At 41.4% G+C, this 17,293-nt stretch overlaps 1 protein-coding gene across 6 annotated transcripts in view; it reads left to right on the top strand.

Annotated features, from left to right (window-relative positions):
* The window catches only part of Xpo6 (exportin 6), a 98,219-nt gene that overhangs the window by 27,787 nt on the left and 53,139 nt on the right, over positions 1–17,293 (top strand). For 4 of the 6 annotated variants that reach the window (XM_015491195.2, XM_015491194.2, XM_015491197.2 and 1 more), the window contains exons 2-6: positions 3,574–3,664; positions 6,660–6,772; positions 7,524–7,721; positions 10,582–10,741; positions 13,350–13,427. In XM_015491195.2, the coding sequence (XP_015346681.1) occupies positions 3,574–3,664; positions 6,660–6,772; positions 7,524–7,721; positions 10,582–10,741; positions 13,350–13,427 (640 nt within the window). Of the gene's footprint in view, positions 1–3,573; positions 3,665–4,787; positions 4,946–6,659; positions 6,773–7,523; positions 7,722–10,581; positions 10,742–13,349; positions 13,428–17,293 lie in introns of those variants that run through there. The other 2 variants (XM_048789704.1, XM_048789705.1) reach the window with 2 other exon arrangements.

The raw sequence follows: 17,293 nt of genomic DNA, 5'->3' as shown, positions 1-17,293 counted from the left end.
AGAAATAGAATATTACTAGAATTCTGAAGTCCTTCTCTAAAAGTCACCACTGTTCTGATAATAACACCATAGTTTTTTGCTTCTTTTTAATATAAAAATCAATAATGGAAGGGTGTGCTTTGGTTACTCTTTAAGTAGTATATGTGAGATTTTTGCATGTTGTTGCAATTAGAGTCATTCATTTATGTATATTCTTCTGTATAAATAAAAAAGTTTATCCATTTCACTAGTGGTATACAGTTGGGTTCTTTTGGGTATTGGTATAATGGTGCTGAACATGTGTGTACCTTCTTTTTCTTATCCATGCACAGATTTTTGTTCGTTATTATCAAGGAGTAGAATTGCAGGGCTATAAGATATGCATATGATTAACCATCAGTTTTCCACAGCGATTGTACAGTTTATGCTTCCACCAGTGGTGTGCATGCATGTTCCAGGTGCCTGGCATTCTCACCAGCACTTGTTATTATCAGTCTTTTTAATTTTAACCATTATACTAGATGTGTGGCACTAGCTAGTTTTTACTTGTAGTTCCCTGATAATTAATGAGGTTGAACAGTTACTCATAGGTCTTTTTTTAAAATTTTTTTTAGGTGTAGTTGAACACAATACCTTTATTTTACTTGTTTATTTTTATGTGGTGCTGAAGATGGAACCCAGCCCCTCACATGTGCTAGGCGAGCTCTCCACCGCTGAGCCACAACCCCAGTCCCCTCATAGGTCTTTTGATTATCTTCTTTCTTAAGTACCTATTTGCCTATCTAAAAAAGCCTTTGTGTTTTTCATATTGATTTGTATGAGTTACTTTACAAACTGATATAGGTTCTCGGTCACTTACTATATTGCAAATATCCTTTTCCATTTTGTGGCTCTCTCTGAACTCTATACTGTGCCATCTGATGATTATTCCAATTTATCAATCTGTTCCTTTGTTTCATGCTCTATCTTTGGGAAAAGAAAAAATATTTCCTGCCCCTGAATCATGGAGATACTATAAAAACTTTATTGCTTTACTTTTCACATTTTGTATCTATAATTTGACTTTTTTTTTTTTTTTTGCATGTGAATGTATCTCACTTAGTTTTATTTTTTTGTATGGTGAGAATTAAACTTGGGGCTTCATGCCTGCTAGACAAGCACTGTACCCCTGAGCTACATCCCTAGCCCCCTCACCGAGTTTTAAACTAATCTATCTTTATTTTGTCAATACAAGAGGCATAAATCCCTAGCCCATGATGGGAAGCAGTCAGATAAAATTGGATCATGAATGTTCTTCATAAACGAATTAGTGTAGTGTAGAAGATAAAGTGAATAGGCTTTGAGAATTGAAGTCTTCTCTTCTACCACACAGTGTCACTTGATTTTGTTTTAGATTCTTTGTCCCTTTCACAACTTGAAAGTACAGTGATTTATGGAGTGTTACCAGTTCCTCACTTGCCATTAATTCCTTAACCCACATAGTCTGGATTCTGGCTTCACCACTTGATTGAAACAGCTGGCAGAGGTTCCAGTGGCCTTCTTTCCAAGGGCGGGAGGGCATTCTGCAGGATCCTTCAGCTGTTCGCAGGTCTTGAACACATCCTTTTTTCTTTGTTTTTGTCCTTGGCTCTGATTGTATAACTTTGGCAAGGTCTCAGCCTCTTTTTTTTTTAACCCCCTCTAAATTTAAATAGTTTCATTTTGAAATCTGATTGAAAAACCTAATAAATAGGTTTGGGATGAAGCCCCATGAGTCTCTGCTAGGCCCGACCTCCTCTGCTCTGCATTGGTCTTGCCTTGGTTGTTTCATTTTGAATCTAGGACCAAGTGAAAATGAGAGCAGCTATAACTAACTACTAGTTAAGACAATTCCTTACAGTTTATGTGGCAGTTTTATGTGGATCACCTCATTTGATCCTCATAACACCCTGTGAGGCAGGTATTAGCCCACGGCTCCTGCTGGGAAGTACCTGGTGATGCTGCTGGATTAGGTTCTGGCGTTTCCTTTTCTCTGTAACCATCTGTAATCCTTACATGTACTTTTTTTTTTTTTTTTGGCAGTACTGGAATGGAACCCTGGGCCTCAGGCATTCTCGGCAGACACTCTACCCCTCCACCCCAGCCCCCTTATGTGTGCTTTTGTCTTTTCATTTTCCTTAGCTGTTTGGATTGGGACAGGGAATGTGGAGTAGGTAGGACTAGGGATGGAGACAGAGTTGGTTCTTCGGGACTCTCATCCAGGGTGACTGGGATTACAGCAGGCTCACCGCCTGGTACCTGGACTTGTAGTTTGGACACGCAAGCAAAGCTTATCATAACTATAAAGTTCCTCAAACTCACAAGTGCTGGAACTCTGTGATAATTCAGTACTCAGCAGGTTGGAGTTCAGTTGTCATTGTGTAGCCATCACACTGTGGATAGTCTGAGGGGGACAGCTGTGCCTGGCACTGCTTAAACATGGCCCATGCTCTAGGTCGTGAACTTGTATGTACTAGTTGATGTGGATGTGCTTGTGCAAGCCTGGGTTGGTTTCTTAATTGGTACTCATCCTGGGAAGTGCTGGTGATTGTCCTCAGTCTCTACTAAAGTAAGCTACTAGTTGGAGGCCTTTCTAATATAGTTTGACATGGAACACATTTGAATGTGGGCCTGTTGTTTTAAAATGCAGTTTTTATAGTCAGCTCTCACTCTGGGGTTAATAGAGGGGCTCTGGGGGAGGAAGGGATATGAAGAAAGGAATTAAGACATAATTCAAAAATCAGTAATGCCTTAGGCTCGTGATCCCCTCAGGGGTAGGTTAACGCCAACAAGGATCCTGGTCTGAGAGTGCTCACTGTTTTGCAAACAGGTGTGTGAAGTTTTGACTCAAGTTCATTGCTGCAACAGCTGTTTGTCCTCCTACTTATCAGTGAAAAGGAAGTGGGTTTTGGGGACTCCATATGGAAGAGGGAGAGGATGAGCACTGGGGGCCTCGGTACCTTCTCCTTTCTCAGCCTGGGGAGTTCTGGGAGTCCGGTTCTCTGTGGGTCTGTGGTTTGGAGGTGTGGTCTCTGCTCAGCTTGGCTCTGAGCTGCATGCACCTGCTCTCTGTTGGCTGCTCATGCAAGATTGAGAACTGTCTGTATGCATGACTCCTGAAGCATCTTTAGTAACCCCAGGGATCCATGAGGCAGTGCAAAACAATTCCTGTGAATCAAAATAGGTGATGATTCAGACATGGAGCAAGTATATTGTGGAAGGAGAGTCTCCAAGTCTCCCTGAATCTCTTCAATCTGCCTATTCAGGCAGAGTCAGGGACTGTTGATTTTCTTCAATATCATTCCAGAATTGACTTATTTGTTCCCTTTTCTTTAACATAAATAATTAAAAATTACACAGTATCATGAATTACTAGAGGATACAAAAACTTGTGTTTCAAGCCAGCTGGGAAATTCCCTTTAATTTTTCTGGCTTATACCACATATTTGAAGAATGTTGAACCCAAATGTTTTGAGGAAGTAAATTGCTCTTGCTATTGAGTGTGACCTGGAAGGAAATGAGAACAGTAGAACTGAAGATATAGTTTATTGATGTTTTTTCAAATTCTTTTGTCAGGCATCTGAAGAAGCCTCCCTCAGGGCATTGGAAAGTTTGATGACAGAATTTTTCCATGATTGTACAACCAATGAAAGAAAACGTGAGATAGGTAAGTGAAGTGTTGTGCTGTGAGGAATTGTTTACAATAAGTGGGGAGGAAGGAGTTGGTGCCTTGGCTGCTCAAGCCTGCTTCTTTTCCCTTGAATCATTTCTCTTTTTCTCTGATTCTCTTGTGTGGCTGGTGAGGTCTGCAAACCTAGCTATAAGGGCATAGTGAAGGATTTTCTTTTTCTTTTTTGTGGGTTCTCTATGGCTGAGAAACATCCCCAACCCTTTTTATTTTTTGAGATAGGGTCTCACTAAGTTGCTGATGCTGGCCTTGAACTTGTGATACTTCTGCCTCCGGAGTTGTTGGGATTATAGGTGTGCACCACCAAGCCAGGCGTCAATGGATTTTCTTTCCATTGGTCAAGTGTAAAACTTCTCTCCCGCTTTATTCCTAATTTCAACAATGTTGTTGAACTTTTATAAGAAGCCTGCAGCTGTTGATTAAAATAAACGTGAGAATTCACTGAAGTGTGAAACATGTTTTGTAGGCACAGGTCTGATCTGAATCCCTTACCTGGTATTGCTTTGGGGGCTTCAGCTTTTTCTTATCTCTGCTATTATCTTTTTCATTCTGCAAATTTTTAGGAACTAAGGGCTTCAAACAACAAAGAGATGTAGGTGTAATCACTTCAAGTCTTCTGGGGCCTCAGCATGTTCTGGAACCCACTTTTGATTTTTATATTCATTCACACAAACAATATTAATTAAAGCATACCATGCAATAGAAACTGCATTCAAGTGTCAGATTCTGCATTAGGGGCATGCTGTATTGTGGTGCTGGAATAGTCTTTTTCCCCCCAAATTTTCAGTAAATTGAATAGAAAATGCTTTTCTCTGTCCAAACCTGCAGGCTTTTCTCTTGGGTGTCTGCTTTGTACTAATCTTGTATTCATTGCTTCCACCTCCTTGGAGGTCTCTTTCTGTGACTCCTAGGCCCTGTCTTCATTGGTTTCTGTAATCATTTTGGCCAATTAAATCTCATGGTTGAGTCCATCTTTGGCACAGAGCTCATTTGTGGTTCAGATTTTTCCAGGTGGCCAGAAGACCTCTGGCTGCCTCCCATTTCCCCTGCACATGTTTTAAACATCACATTGGCTCCTGAGGAGATGCTGCTTCTCTTTCAGTTTTAAACTTGAAGGTGTCTTTTGGGCCTGCCCCCTGCATGTCTTTCTTCCTGAGGGAGTACGCTGTGTATCATCAGAGCATTTATGAAGAAGGAGTCACTGACATACTGAGCCCCACCTGCTCTGCCCCTCTTGCTTCTCTGATTGCTCTTATCCAGGTGGGCAGACCCTCTTGCTGCTAAGTGGACCACTGGCTAGTTTTATGCTACCAAATGCCTTACACTTTCAGTGAAAATACGAGCTGGGATTTTTACCAAAGGAGGAGGAGGAACTTTCCCTCACATTAGTTTACTGTATTCCAGATTCTCATTTCTTTGAAGGTTTTTTTTTTTTTTTTTTTTTTTTTAAAGCTTATGATTGAAATGCTCTTTTTTAAAAATTTTGGTTTGCAAATTAAATGTTGCTCACCTTGTGTACTCATGAATTAAAAGTGTAACCTTCTATAACATGTTCATGTTTGAATTTGATTTTAAAATAGGTCTAAATAACCAGATGCCCCAGTGTCTAATTAAATGGAGTCTGAGGGGAATCCGAAGGTTTGGCTCTACACAGTGGGCATGTCTTCTTTCAGTTCTCTTTGTACCCAGTCTTTGTAGCGTTGAGTGTGTGGGCTATAGTCATTTGCTTCTTTTCTGTTGTCTTAGGATCTAAAGGCTCTATTCCTAGCAAGGTGGGAGAAAGGAAGGAAGTCTTTTCTTAAAAGGGCTTCCCCTTCCTCCAGCAAAGGCGAGTTACTAGTGCCTAGAGGGTGACAGAGCTGTTAGAGGGGACCTTGAGAGGGCATCTGGTTCTTTTAACAGTGTAGGAAATGGAAGCATCAAGGAGCACTGACTCGCTTGGGGTCAGACTCAGTAAATTTGTGGCAGGATCTGTGCCTCGGGTACAGCCACAGCTCATTCTGTCTGATTTGACTTCACCTCTGGGATTCATAGAGACTTCTGCTCAGTTAGTAGGACAGGCATCCGTTTCCTTTTACGGAGTTTTTAATGAGACTGCCTTATTGCATTTAGCCTAGATGGTCGGGGACTAGCAGAGCAGTGCGTTTAGGATTGGAAAGCGTTCTGCCTTTCCACAGGCTTCCTAGAATCTCAGCATTGGGGCCTTTTTGGGTTATATTTCACTGCCTGTGCAGCAGGTCAAGGTGACTGAGGGGCAGCATGTCTAGAAACATGGTGAAAGTCTCCCAGTGCTTGCTGTCTCGTGGATTTTGGCTGATGCTGGCAACAGCCTAAGCAGGAGAACCATTGCCAACTGATTCAGTGTGTGGACACGCTGCTCCTGGCAGCTCTCATGATTGTTAACTCTCAGATTTTTTTTTTGTGTGTGTGTGATTTTTTAAAAAATAAAACTGACCCGAATAAAGAGAGTTAGCCAACTTGAATTCACTTAAATTTTTTTTTCTGTCGTCTTTGTAAGGTCTTAATCTTTTTTTTCTCCTCATTTTGTATGAGCATGTGAACAATGTAGACTTTACAGAAGATTTATAGAGGAGTGGTTGGGAAATCCATAATAGCTCAAATGTGAGGAAACAAGTAAGCCATCATTTTTAAGAAGGTGAAATGACAGTCTTATGACTTGCCATCTACAGCTGAGCTTAAGTAAGAACTTTAACAGTGAGAATTTCTGTACCTCAAAAAGAATTCACAGTAAAGTTACTGGCTTTTTGATGGCTGAGAACACTGCATTGATGGTTACCGCAGAGTCAGAAAAATATTGCATCATCTGTTCTATCTTGAGAATTAGCTGGGTTTTGTGGTTGTTTTTGATGCCATTTAAATGAAGAAGCACACTAAAAAAAATAAAAAAGCCCAGACTTCTGTTAATTGCATGTGTTTTTATAAACTTTCTTTTGTTGCTTTTTAACTTTTCCAGAGGAGCTTCTTAATAACTTTGCCCAGCAAATAGGAGCCTGGAGATTCTGCCTCTATTTTCTCTCCAGCACGAGGAATGACTATGTAATGATGTACAGTTTAACGGTTTTTGAGGTAAGTTGTCAGATAATTTCACACTTTTCTGAAATGTTTGCTGTAGTCACTTTGCCATGTTATTGGGACTAGACTTTAGCTTTAATGTACCAGGTGACTAGGAGCAGTGGGAACTCAGCCCAGGGACTTTGTCCCACACACTGCTTCTGTCTAGATACCTGGTGTTCTGAGGCACCTTTCTGTCCTTGACACCAGACAGATCAGATGGGTGGTTGACTATATTGTTGAGCTAAGTTGTGTTTAATGACATGTACCTTTCCCCTCCCTATTATTATTTAAAAGAGAAAAATAACTAGAGAAGAATGTTATTAGAGGAGAAATGAGGCCCCCAATATCATTATCCCCCGCCACAAAGGTTTCATTTTATATTAACTTTCTTCCAGTGCACTTAAAAAATGTAATAATCATGTTAGTTAAGCTATCTGCCCGCCACCGCCACCATGTTATATTCTCAGAAATGGTTGTACCATTATTCATCGCTAGTTTTGAACAGTGGTTTAATTGTCATTATTTTTGGGTGGCCATTAGAGTCAATGGTATAATAGAAAATTTTTTGTACATATTACAGCCTTTTGTTTTTATTAGATTATTTAGCAGGTTTTCCTAGGAATGTGGTTGTTATATCATAGGATTTTAATATTTTTGTTGCTCTTTTTGCCAAATGCTTCAAACCATTAGGATTTTTTTGGAAGTGAACTAGTTATTTTTGCATGTAGATCATTAATTTAAAAGATGTATGTTTGTTTTTCAGAATCTGATCAATAAAATGTGGCTTGGGGTCCCATCTCAGGATAAGATGGAAATCCGCAGCTGCCTGCCCAAACTCCTTTTGGCTCACCATAAAACCTTACCTTACTTTATCCGGAACAAACTCTGCAAAGTTATTGTTGATATAGGACGTCAGGATTGGCCCATGTTCTACCATGACTTTTTTACTAATATTTTACAGGTGAGGATATTCCTGAGGAAAATTTATCCTGTCAATTATTTGTTTGCAGAAGTTATTGTTTCTTTCCCTTGAGGAACACTGTTTTAAGATCAGTGACATGGGACTTCAGTCCTGAGGTTATTGCAGGATTATTGCATTCACTTAACTTTATATTCCTGAGACATGTCGTCACTTTCTGTAATGGAGGAATGGGGAAGAAACCCCACCACTTTGTTAACCTCTGGTGAAATTGGGTTCAGTCTGTGAGTTATTGTAGGTGTTGGGGTGTGAAGATGAGGGCTTCTGTAGTTTCTGAAATTAGTGGGAAAATAGCTGTGTGAACAGTTAACCATTGACAACGGTGTACTTACTATAGTAGAAGCACACGCAGAGTGCAGAGCTGTCAGGGCACATAGGCTCAGTGTTGCTGGGCTTAGGGGTGAGCTGGGGAGGCCGTGGTGGGGTTTCCATGTTTAATTCATAGTACTTTCTTGGGAGGTGATGAGAGGGGAAAAAAACAGACACATTTTCACATTGGAATGATGATGCTCGCATAGAGGGGAGGCAAGAGGGAAGGGGACCTGTAAGGCAGCTGTTGGAGTCTGGCAAGGTTTTCCAGGCCAAGAATGAAGGAAAGGGAATAGTTTTGGGTAGAAGATGGTAACTTCTGTTTGACAGAAAGTACATGTAAGATTTGTGTATTTTAAATAAAACAACAAAACCCCAAACCCACAAAAACCGAAACAATAGCAACCCAAACCAGGAAGCAGCCAGGAAGAAGAATGACTGTTTTTTCATCAGGCTTCTTGCCTTGCCTCTTCCTTCCCCTAAATGATGAGAGAAGGGAGAGCTTTATGGTACATTTCCCATTTTGTAGGATTTTCTTTTCTCTCCCCCCAGGAGCACAGAAGCATTAACTGTCTATAGGAAAGTACATAGTGCCAAAGGAAGCAGTTGGCAACACAAGTCCTTCCCAGCTCAGAAAGTAGGGCTGAGGGCTTGGGGGAAAGTAGGGGCCAAAAGAGGAAGAAGAGAAAGGAAATAAAGGGGAAAGGAATGGCAGCTTTTATCTGGAGCAGAGATTGGTAACCCAGAGGTCTCCTGAAGAGGGCCAGTTCTACTCCACGGTGAAAAATGTGTAGGGGCAGGTTTCCTGTTCCTCTAGTGTGTGATTTGATTTTAAGTTAGTGTTAGAAATAGTTCGGCTTTGTAGGAAAATGAAGAGAAAAATTGCAGAGGTGGTAGCACTCTACAGAGCTGCCTGTCACAGAGCTGTAGCACACGGCTGGTGGTTGCTGGCCTCACAGGGTGCTGTCTTTGTGAGCAGGTGGAGTTTTCTTATGGTTCCTCTGGAGAGTGCTTTTCCTACTTTTTGGAGATGAGATTTTCCTTAGATGTGATGGGAAGAGTTTTCAAGGGAAAGGAAGGTGCCCCTGCAGTTTTTGAATGAAGAACATCTGGTTTGTGGGTGCACTTCCTGAGCCTATGTTTCGTAGCTTGAGTAAGGAACTTATGTGTGCCAGGGAATGAACCACATGTAAAGTTCATGATGACTAAAGGAAAAGTGAAGTTCTCCTTAAATTGTTTGCTTTTAATAGATTGTAGATATAACTCAGCAGAGAACGTGAGTGGCAACTTGAGCTTACTTTGATCATTTCTGGAAACTAGGAAATAAACACAATAATAATGTTCTGAATTTTGTGAAAATGATTAGGAAGATATGTGACCTTTTTTTCCTATCTTTTATTTAATTAGACTTATGGTAGAATATAGAAAAAGCAACTTAATTCCCTACATAATTATTTGCAAAACTATAACCATAATCATAGTTTAATGACACGTATGTGTGTTGCTGCTTTGCCATGTTTAATCTTGAATTTTCCTGAAGCATGCAAAGCTTAAGAATGTAAAGTTTACTTAACAACCTGAATGTTGAAAAGAAAACACAAATTAATTTACACATATTTTAATCACTAATATGCAAAATATAGTGGTAATATATTACCACTAATATATACAGTGATGTGCCATTTAACAATAGGCACATTATGAAAAATGCATTGTTAGTGTGTCTTACACACCACTGGGTGGTGTAGCCTACTACACATCTGGCTGTGTGGTGTGACTTGTTGCTGCTTTTTGCAAACCTGTGCAGCCTGATACTAGACTCCCAAATACTCTAGGCACTGTTAACACAGTGGTGGATGTTTGTGTATTTTTAGTGTATTTAACATTGAAAATATGCAGTAAAAATGCAGGATGATAGGAATTTTTCAGCTCTGTTGTAATCTTATAAGACCACTGTAGAGTATGTGGTCTGTCCTTGAAGGAGATGTCAGTACTCTGTGTGCTCCGTGTGTGTGTGTGTGTGTGTGTGTGTGTGTGTAATCAGGTCATTAGGCAAAGAGTAACAAGGCTCTGTTGGGAGTCGGAACTTGTATAAAAATTGTCATGTTATATGTGAGAGCATACTGTCTGGTTGTCTAGTTTTTAAGTTCATGGTATTAGATTTTTGTACTTAAAGTAAGGGAATTTTTTTTTTTTTTTCATTTTATTGTACTTCAATTTTACTTCAATAAAGCTATGGGGGAAAAAAGTAAGACAATTTTTTTGTGTTTGTTTTTGCGGTACTGGGTATTGAACCCAGGGCTTTGCATGTGCTAGGCAAGAGGTCTACCACTGAGCTACACACCCAGGCTGGTAAGAATATATTTTGAATGGTTAGTAAGGCTATATAAATTGTTCTTAAATTGTTTTTGTAGTGTTGATTTATGTAGCCTATTCATATAAGATCAAACATGTACAAAGATACTACCCAGGTTTGGTGCTATGAAGTCCTCTTTGTGCCCGACGCTGCTCAGAATTTGTTTTTTCTTACTAGTTGATCCAGTCACCTGTGACAACCCCCCTTGGGCTGATCATGTTGAAGACAACTTCGGAAGAACTAGCTTGTCCACGCGAGGATCTTAGCGTGGCTCGGAAGGAGGAGTTGCGGAAGCTGCTGCTGGACCAGGTGCAGACGGTGCTCGGGCTCCTGACAGGTGAGCAGTTTGGCACCCATGGACAGGGGTCTGCCAGGATAGGCAGAACTCAGGCCTTTGAACTGTTCCTGAACTGAGCATAAAAGTGTAAAGAATATAGTGCTGCTCTCCCAGCCCAGTGTCTGGCACGGGATAGGACTACAAATAGATTTGTAACTTAATTTTCTTATAGTCTTGATTGATCCTCACCATTCCTGTGATTAGCAAGGTAGAGTCCAAGTCATGGAATTTGATTGAAATACTGATACTGTAGTGTAAGGTGGGTGGCAAGCACTTTATTTAAAATGATTTGAATTTAAGATCAGGAGAATTTGCAGGAATAAGTCGATATGAAAATTTCCCATTCTTTATTGGGAGGTGAGATGAGACGTGGAATCAGCCCCCGTGCCCTGAGGTGTATGTAGCTTCTCACCTTGTCTGTTCAGTTAGAGCCTCATGATATGTGAAGGATGAGAGTAAACAGGAAGCAAGCCACCCAGCGAGGCAGGCGGGTGCAGGGAGAGTGGAGCACAGGAGTACCAACGGCCGGGTGCCTGCTCAGTGTGCGGGGGGTGTGCCGTGCCAGCCTAGGTCCCGAATGTCCGGGGCCAGGCTCACTACTTGAAGGAGTGCTGTAGTCAGAAGAGATCTAGTCTCCAACTCTTCTGCTCTAGGTTTTCTGTATGTTTAGGATTTCTTTCTTTCCTATGTCCTCTTAAGTGCTTGGCATGTGTGGGCACTTAAATTATTGATACTATGATTGAGAGTGAATTTATCATTTTCCCCTCAACATTTCCCTAGATCCCAGGTGGAAGCTCAAGCGTAGACCATCCACTCAGAGCACACTAGGTGCTCAGTTGATAGTTAGGGACCTCATATTAATAGCTCTGTGTCCTGTGCCTACCAGCATTTTAAATATTTTAAGACTTGAGATATAATTCACATTTCATAACTTTCATCATTTTAAAATGCAGCAGTCAAGTGGTTTTCATATACTCATAGGTTGCGCAGCCTATCACCACTAACTGCAGAACAGTTTCCTCATCCCAGAAAGACACCCTGTACCCATCAGTAGCCACTCCCTGGTCCCTCTTCCCATTCCCTGGAAACCAAGACTCTCCTATCTGTGTGTGGATTTGCCTATCTTAGACTTTTCTTAAAATAGAATCATAATATACAATTTTTTGTGTCTTTTTGTGTCAGGTTTCTTTCATTTAACATCTTTTCAAGATTTATCCATGTTGTAACATGGATTGATATTGTGGGGACAAAATATTTTCATAAGCCTCTATGAAAATCTCTTGTGCCAGGTTCTGTAGGTACACAGAGAATAAGAAGTTCTTGCCCTCATTGGGGAGAGGCAAGGAAACAGGTAAAACAGTGTCTTGGGGTGAAGAGGTGTGTTCCATGTGCAGGCACCACTGAGCAGGCAGGTAGTCTTCCTGGAGAAGGTGACAGCTGAGTAGAATTCTGAGGGCCAGCCAGGTGGCAGTTCGCCTGGAGGAAAGGTCAACTTGGGATTTGGAAGAGGAGTGCAGGTCAGAAGTTGAGAAAGAAAGAAGACACCTGTTTAAGGAACAGCAGGTGGTCTGGGCAGTGCATGTGTGCATGTGGGCTGGGCTGCAGGCGGGGTCTGAGGGCTGGGCCAGAGGGGTGAGCAGAGGCCTGTTTGTAGGTGAGGAATGTATGAGGATTAGTGACAGGTTTGGGGATGGAAGAAAAATTGAATCTGGGACATCCAGGAAGCAGATGGACCTGCAGGACTGTGAGTGAATGGCTGGCCTTTTTCTAAATCCCTGCCAGGACTGGGAATCGGTGAATATAGTTTGGGATGAGTTTTGGCCTGAGAAACTCCACAGGGTTTTGTTGAAGCCGTGACTGTGGGTGAGCTACTCCAGCTGAGAGGGTGAAAGGAGAGGAAAGAGGGCCAACGAGAGAAGCTGAGAAAGACAGGTAGTATCGTGATGGATGGCAGAGCATCGTAGAGATGGTGAAAGAGGTGGAGTCTTAAAATTTAAAGAAACCAAGAAAATCCAGAAAAGGATGGCATCATGGGGCTCAGAGAAGAGTTTGGGCAGCGCCCAGAACATCATGGAGTTGTGAAGGAGGATGAGGTTTAAAGCAGCCCCGAGAGGACACAGCAGCCAGCTGGCCTGGGCACGAGCAGAGCTGGGGGAAACAGTGGGGAGAGCCACACGGCCAGCAGAGATCCTGAATGAGGACCGCGCTCTTCCAGAAGGCGGCTGGAGGTGAAGCAGAGAGGTGCAGCCATTAGCTAGAGGGGCCATGTGGCTGAGAGCTGGCTGTTTAAACACTGATGGTTGATTATAAAGGTATCAATAACTCACAACAAATAACTTTTTTTTAAAAAAAATTTTAGTCCTGAGGATTTAACCCAGGGGTGCTTTACCACTGCGCTACATCCCTAGCCCTTTTTTATTTTTTGTTTTGAGGCAGGGTCTAAGTTGCTGAGGCTGGCCTCAAGCTTATGACCCTCCTGCTGCAACCTCCCAAGTCACTGGGATTACAGTCGTGTGTCACTGTGCCTGGCTTCAATAAATCACTTTTTAAAATTTGATTTTTATGTGCTGGATTTTATATCTCAAACTCAGCTTCTCTTTTCTTATAGGTATCTTGGAGACTGTCTGGGACAAACACAGTGTTACTGCTGCCACTCCACCACCATCCCCGACCTCAGGAGAAAGTGGTATGGGCTGTGTCCAGCTACAGCATTTCTGTCTTTAAACACGGTCGGGCGTCTTGCAGGGCCACGTACAGACGCTTGTTCTTTCCTAAGCTATTTTTGTTTTTCTTCCCCCGCTATCTGAGTGGCTAGCTTTCTGTTTTCATAGGTGCATGTGCTGTTTAATATAATATTTTTGAAAAGCACTTCTTCCTTGTCCATCATGCACATGGCGTCTCTGATCTTCTGTCATTCACCTCTGTTTCTGTCAGGTTTAACTGCTGCCCCTCCTAGTTGGTGGCCATCTTTGTTTTCCTCTTTTTCTCAAATTGTATTGCTGTGTTGCTTGTGCTGAGGTTGACATGAGCCTGAGGGCTTTAAAGATCTGCTCCCCCTTCTGTAGGGTGGAGGCAGCCCGAAGGGGACGATGTAGGAATGTGGAGCACTGTCTTCCCCCTTGGACCAGGGCAGAAGTCATGTTGGCCAGGATAGATTGGGGAGCAGTGTGCAGTAGTCAGTGCTGAATTTACATCGGTTAAGAATAATTCAATCAAGCCTGGGTGTATTAGCATTGGTTATTAAATACTTCATGGGTAGGTAGTAATTGTCCACAGTTATATCTGTTTCAAAAGTCATCTAAATATCTGCTTCAGAAGCCATTGAGTACTTTCAAGGATGGATAGAAAGAGGAAATTGTGTATGAGCAGGAACTTTTAGTTTGTAAATGCTTCTGTTTACACTAAATATCACAGATGCTTTTCAAGTAAAGTACATCCTGTGAATTGGCACATATTTCTTCCTCTACTGTAAAAGTTGATGTGGCTAATGAGAAGTATTTCCACATCTTTCTCTCTTACCCCAGGGAAATGGACTGTTGAATGCAGACGTCTCTAAGCTCAGGCTGTTTTGTATAGCCTGTTGCTGATAATGTAGAAATTGAAGTTCTTTCAGTTATTGGAGAAATGAAAACATTCCATGAATTTTGAGGCTGCTGATAGTACTGTATCTCAAATTGCATTTATCGTACTTGGATTAAAAACTGTTAGATATTTATTAGACTACTTGATTAAAAACTATTACAGAGAGTCCTAGAGTATATTAAAAGCCCATGGGAATTTCAGCTTTATTTGTACTTGGTGGCAAACCCAATAAAAGTTGGGTGTTTGAAGTGGCTCAGCATATTTGTATTTTGAAGTGTTTGAAGGATTAAAGAAAAATTTGTAAATGATGTATAGATTTGATTTTGTGATTGGACAGATACTTTGTAGCATCCTATTATTTGCCTACTATATTTGGGGGGATATGGGGGAGTTACCGGAAATTGAACCACTAAGCCACATCCCTATTTTGTATTTTGTTTAGAGACAGGGTCTCACTGAGTTGCTTAGTGCCTCACCATTGCTGAGGCTGGCTTTGAACTCATGATCCTCCTGCCTCAGCCTCCCAAGCCACTGGGATTGCAGGCATGTGCCACTGTGCCTGGCTTGCCTAGTTTTAAGTTTGTCCTTTAATTGTGGTTTGCAAAGATTAGTTATTTGGAATTAGATTTGTCTTTAGGTAATGCAGTACTAGTCTAGCATCTAGTTTAAGTTAGCCTCAGCTGTTTACTGCAGTAAAATTTAATTGTTTTTCTGAACTCATTTTCCATTACCAAGAGCTGTGTTTTACTTGGCTTTGTTCAGGTATGTTCTGAGCTAACTCCATTTATATTCTGATAGACTTGATTTTCCTTGGGGTCCAGTTGGGGAATATCAGATCTTACAAATCAGAAATATGTGCTTGTCTGTTTTATGGGTTGCATAGGTTATGCTTATGAGTTTAGGTGAAGTAACCTGACACTTTGTATTATAAAACCTAAACACATTGGTGCCTGCTTCTTGGGAATTGCCATTTAGATGCTATTCAATTTTTTGAAGTCCTGAATTTTGGTATTTGAGAAAAAGCTAAATAAATTGAGACTTTTTTTGGTGGGGAGTGGGGATCGCAGGGAGTTAAGTAAGCTGGTTTACTTCCTCTTTTTTTTGTTTTTGAAGAACTGCATGTTCATTTGTTAAGTTTCTTCTCTTTGTAATTGTACATGAGGTCATCAGAGCTTGCTCCATTATTTGCACAGTGCTGATGATTTAATCAACATTTATTTTGCTGCTTTTACTCAACTATCTTTGTGCACTTAAGACACCAAGTAAAATTTCCTGAAAACTCTTTCTTTAGCAATCTTAACCCCATAAACTCAATTTTGTAGAGGAAATTCATTCTGAGAAACTCCAATGCCAGAAAATAAACCAAACTAATTCCTTAGCGCACCCCATGGGCAGTGCCTGCTGGATGTACACTGTTCTGCCTGAAGTCTGTCACTCACAGTCAGATTTAGGAGCCTCCTCAGGCTTTTGGTCCTCCTGTCCCACCCCCGGGTGCTGGGGATTGTACCCAGTGCTGTACCGTATACTTATCAGTCATCTACCGTGCCCTTTCTTTTGGTATAATTTTCTGTTTGTCACTGTCAAAGAAGAAAGACCCACAACAGCTACTCTAGGCCTGGATGTAGAAAAAGATTTGAAGGCCACGTATGGTTCGTTTCTCAGTCGTTCCCCTCCTGAGCCTCCTCCAATGCTTGCCCAGACTGCTGTGGAGCAGCTGGTGGTTCATCTCTCTCATTTACAACCAAGGGAACTGGGGCTTCTGGAGGAAACTTGTGGAGATGACAAGTCTCGTGAGTGGTGGAACTGACTGAGTGAGTGCTAGAACATTGTCCCAAAGTCTGGGCACACAGTCTGCCTCTTAACTTCGGCCTTCTTAGTCACTATCACCGCTACTGGTGGCATCCTCCTTCCCCTGGTTTGAGTCCTAGCCTTGCTACTTACTGTGTGACCTTAATTTGATCTTTTTACCTTCTCTGACCATTGATGTCCTCAGCTGTAAAAAGAGATTAACTACCTCTGAGGATGAATGGAGGAGGAAGATGTGGATAGTGTTTCCCACCCAGGACGGCCGTTCCTTCCTACTGCACTTTTGTGGCCGGTGCCTCTTAGTCTCCTCTTGGCTGTGTCTCTTCCTGTTTGGACAGATGACTCTTCCCAGTCGCATTTGCAAATCTTTTCACTTATCCCATATAAACTACCTGTAGAAAGATGAGACTCAGGAGGGTCACCCACAACTCCTTGTGATCCCATGTTCTTCTCCTAGGGGCTCCTTGAATAGAGTCTTCCCTTACTTTATTGAGTTGAGGCTACAGTTACAGTAGTGGTTCTTAGCTGGGATGTTTCGCCCCACAGGGAACATTTGACGGCATCTGGAGAAGTTTTTGGTTAACACAACTGGAGAAATGCTGCTGGCATCTAGGCCACGGAGGCCGGGATGCTCTGAAGAGGCCTAGATGAGAAACATGTTAAAATGTTCTTTTTTTTTTTTTTTTTGAGGGGATTAAAAGAAAGCAAACAAACCACAGATCATCTCTATCTAAACAATTTTTACCCTTTTACCTTGCATGATTCCATTGTATCTTTGTTCTTGTGCATATAGTTGCAGTTATGGCATATACAGTTTATTTTATGTATGATTTTAAATCCTGCATATTTTTCTGCATTATTACCTTTCTCACTATTCTTTTTTTCCTAGGTAAATAATCTTTCTAGTTGACAAGTATTTTGGAAAGGACATTGGCTTTGGAGCCAGACCTGATTTCAGTTTCATTTTTCTGTCTTATTGGCCGAGGGACTAGATGGAACACTTGATCCATCTAAGCCTAGGCTATCCTAACAGTTCCTAATCATAGCTATTAATAATTTTTACCTTACAGCTATTAAAATGAGAATTGGCATTAAAGGAGAATGAGAACACACATGTAAAGTTGTCAGCATGAGGCTGCCGGGCCAAGCAAATAATAACACAAA

Source organism: Marmota marmota, unplaced genomic scaffold (genome assembly GCF_001458135.2).
Source record: "Marmota marmota marmota unplaced genomic scaffold, marMar, whole genome shotgun sequence".
Taxonomy (NCBI): domain Eukaryota; kingdom Metazoa; phylum Chordata; class Mammalia; order Rodentia; family Sciuridae; genus Marmota; species Marmota marmota.
The sequence above is the reverse complement of the archived record's forward strand: the minus strand, read 5'-3'. Positions and strand labels throughout refer to the sequence as shown.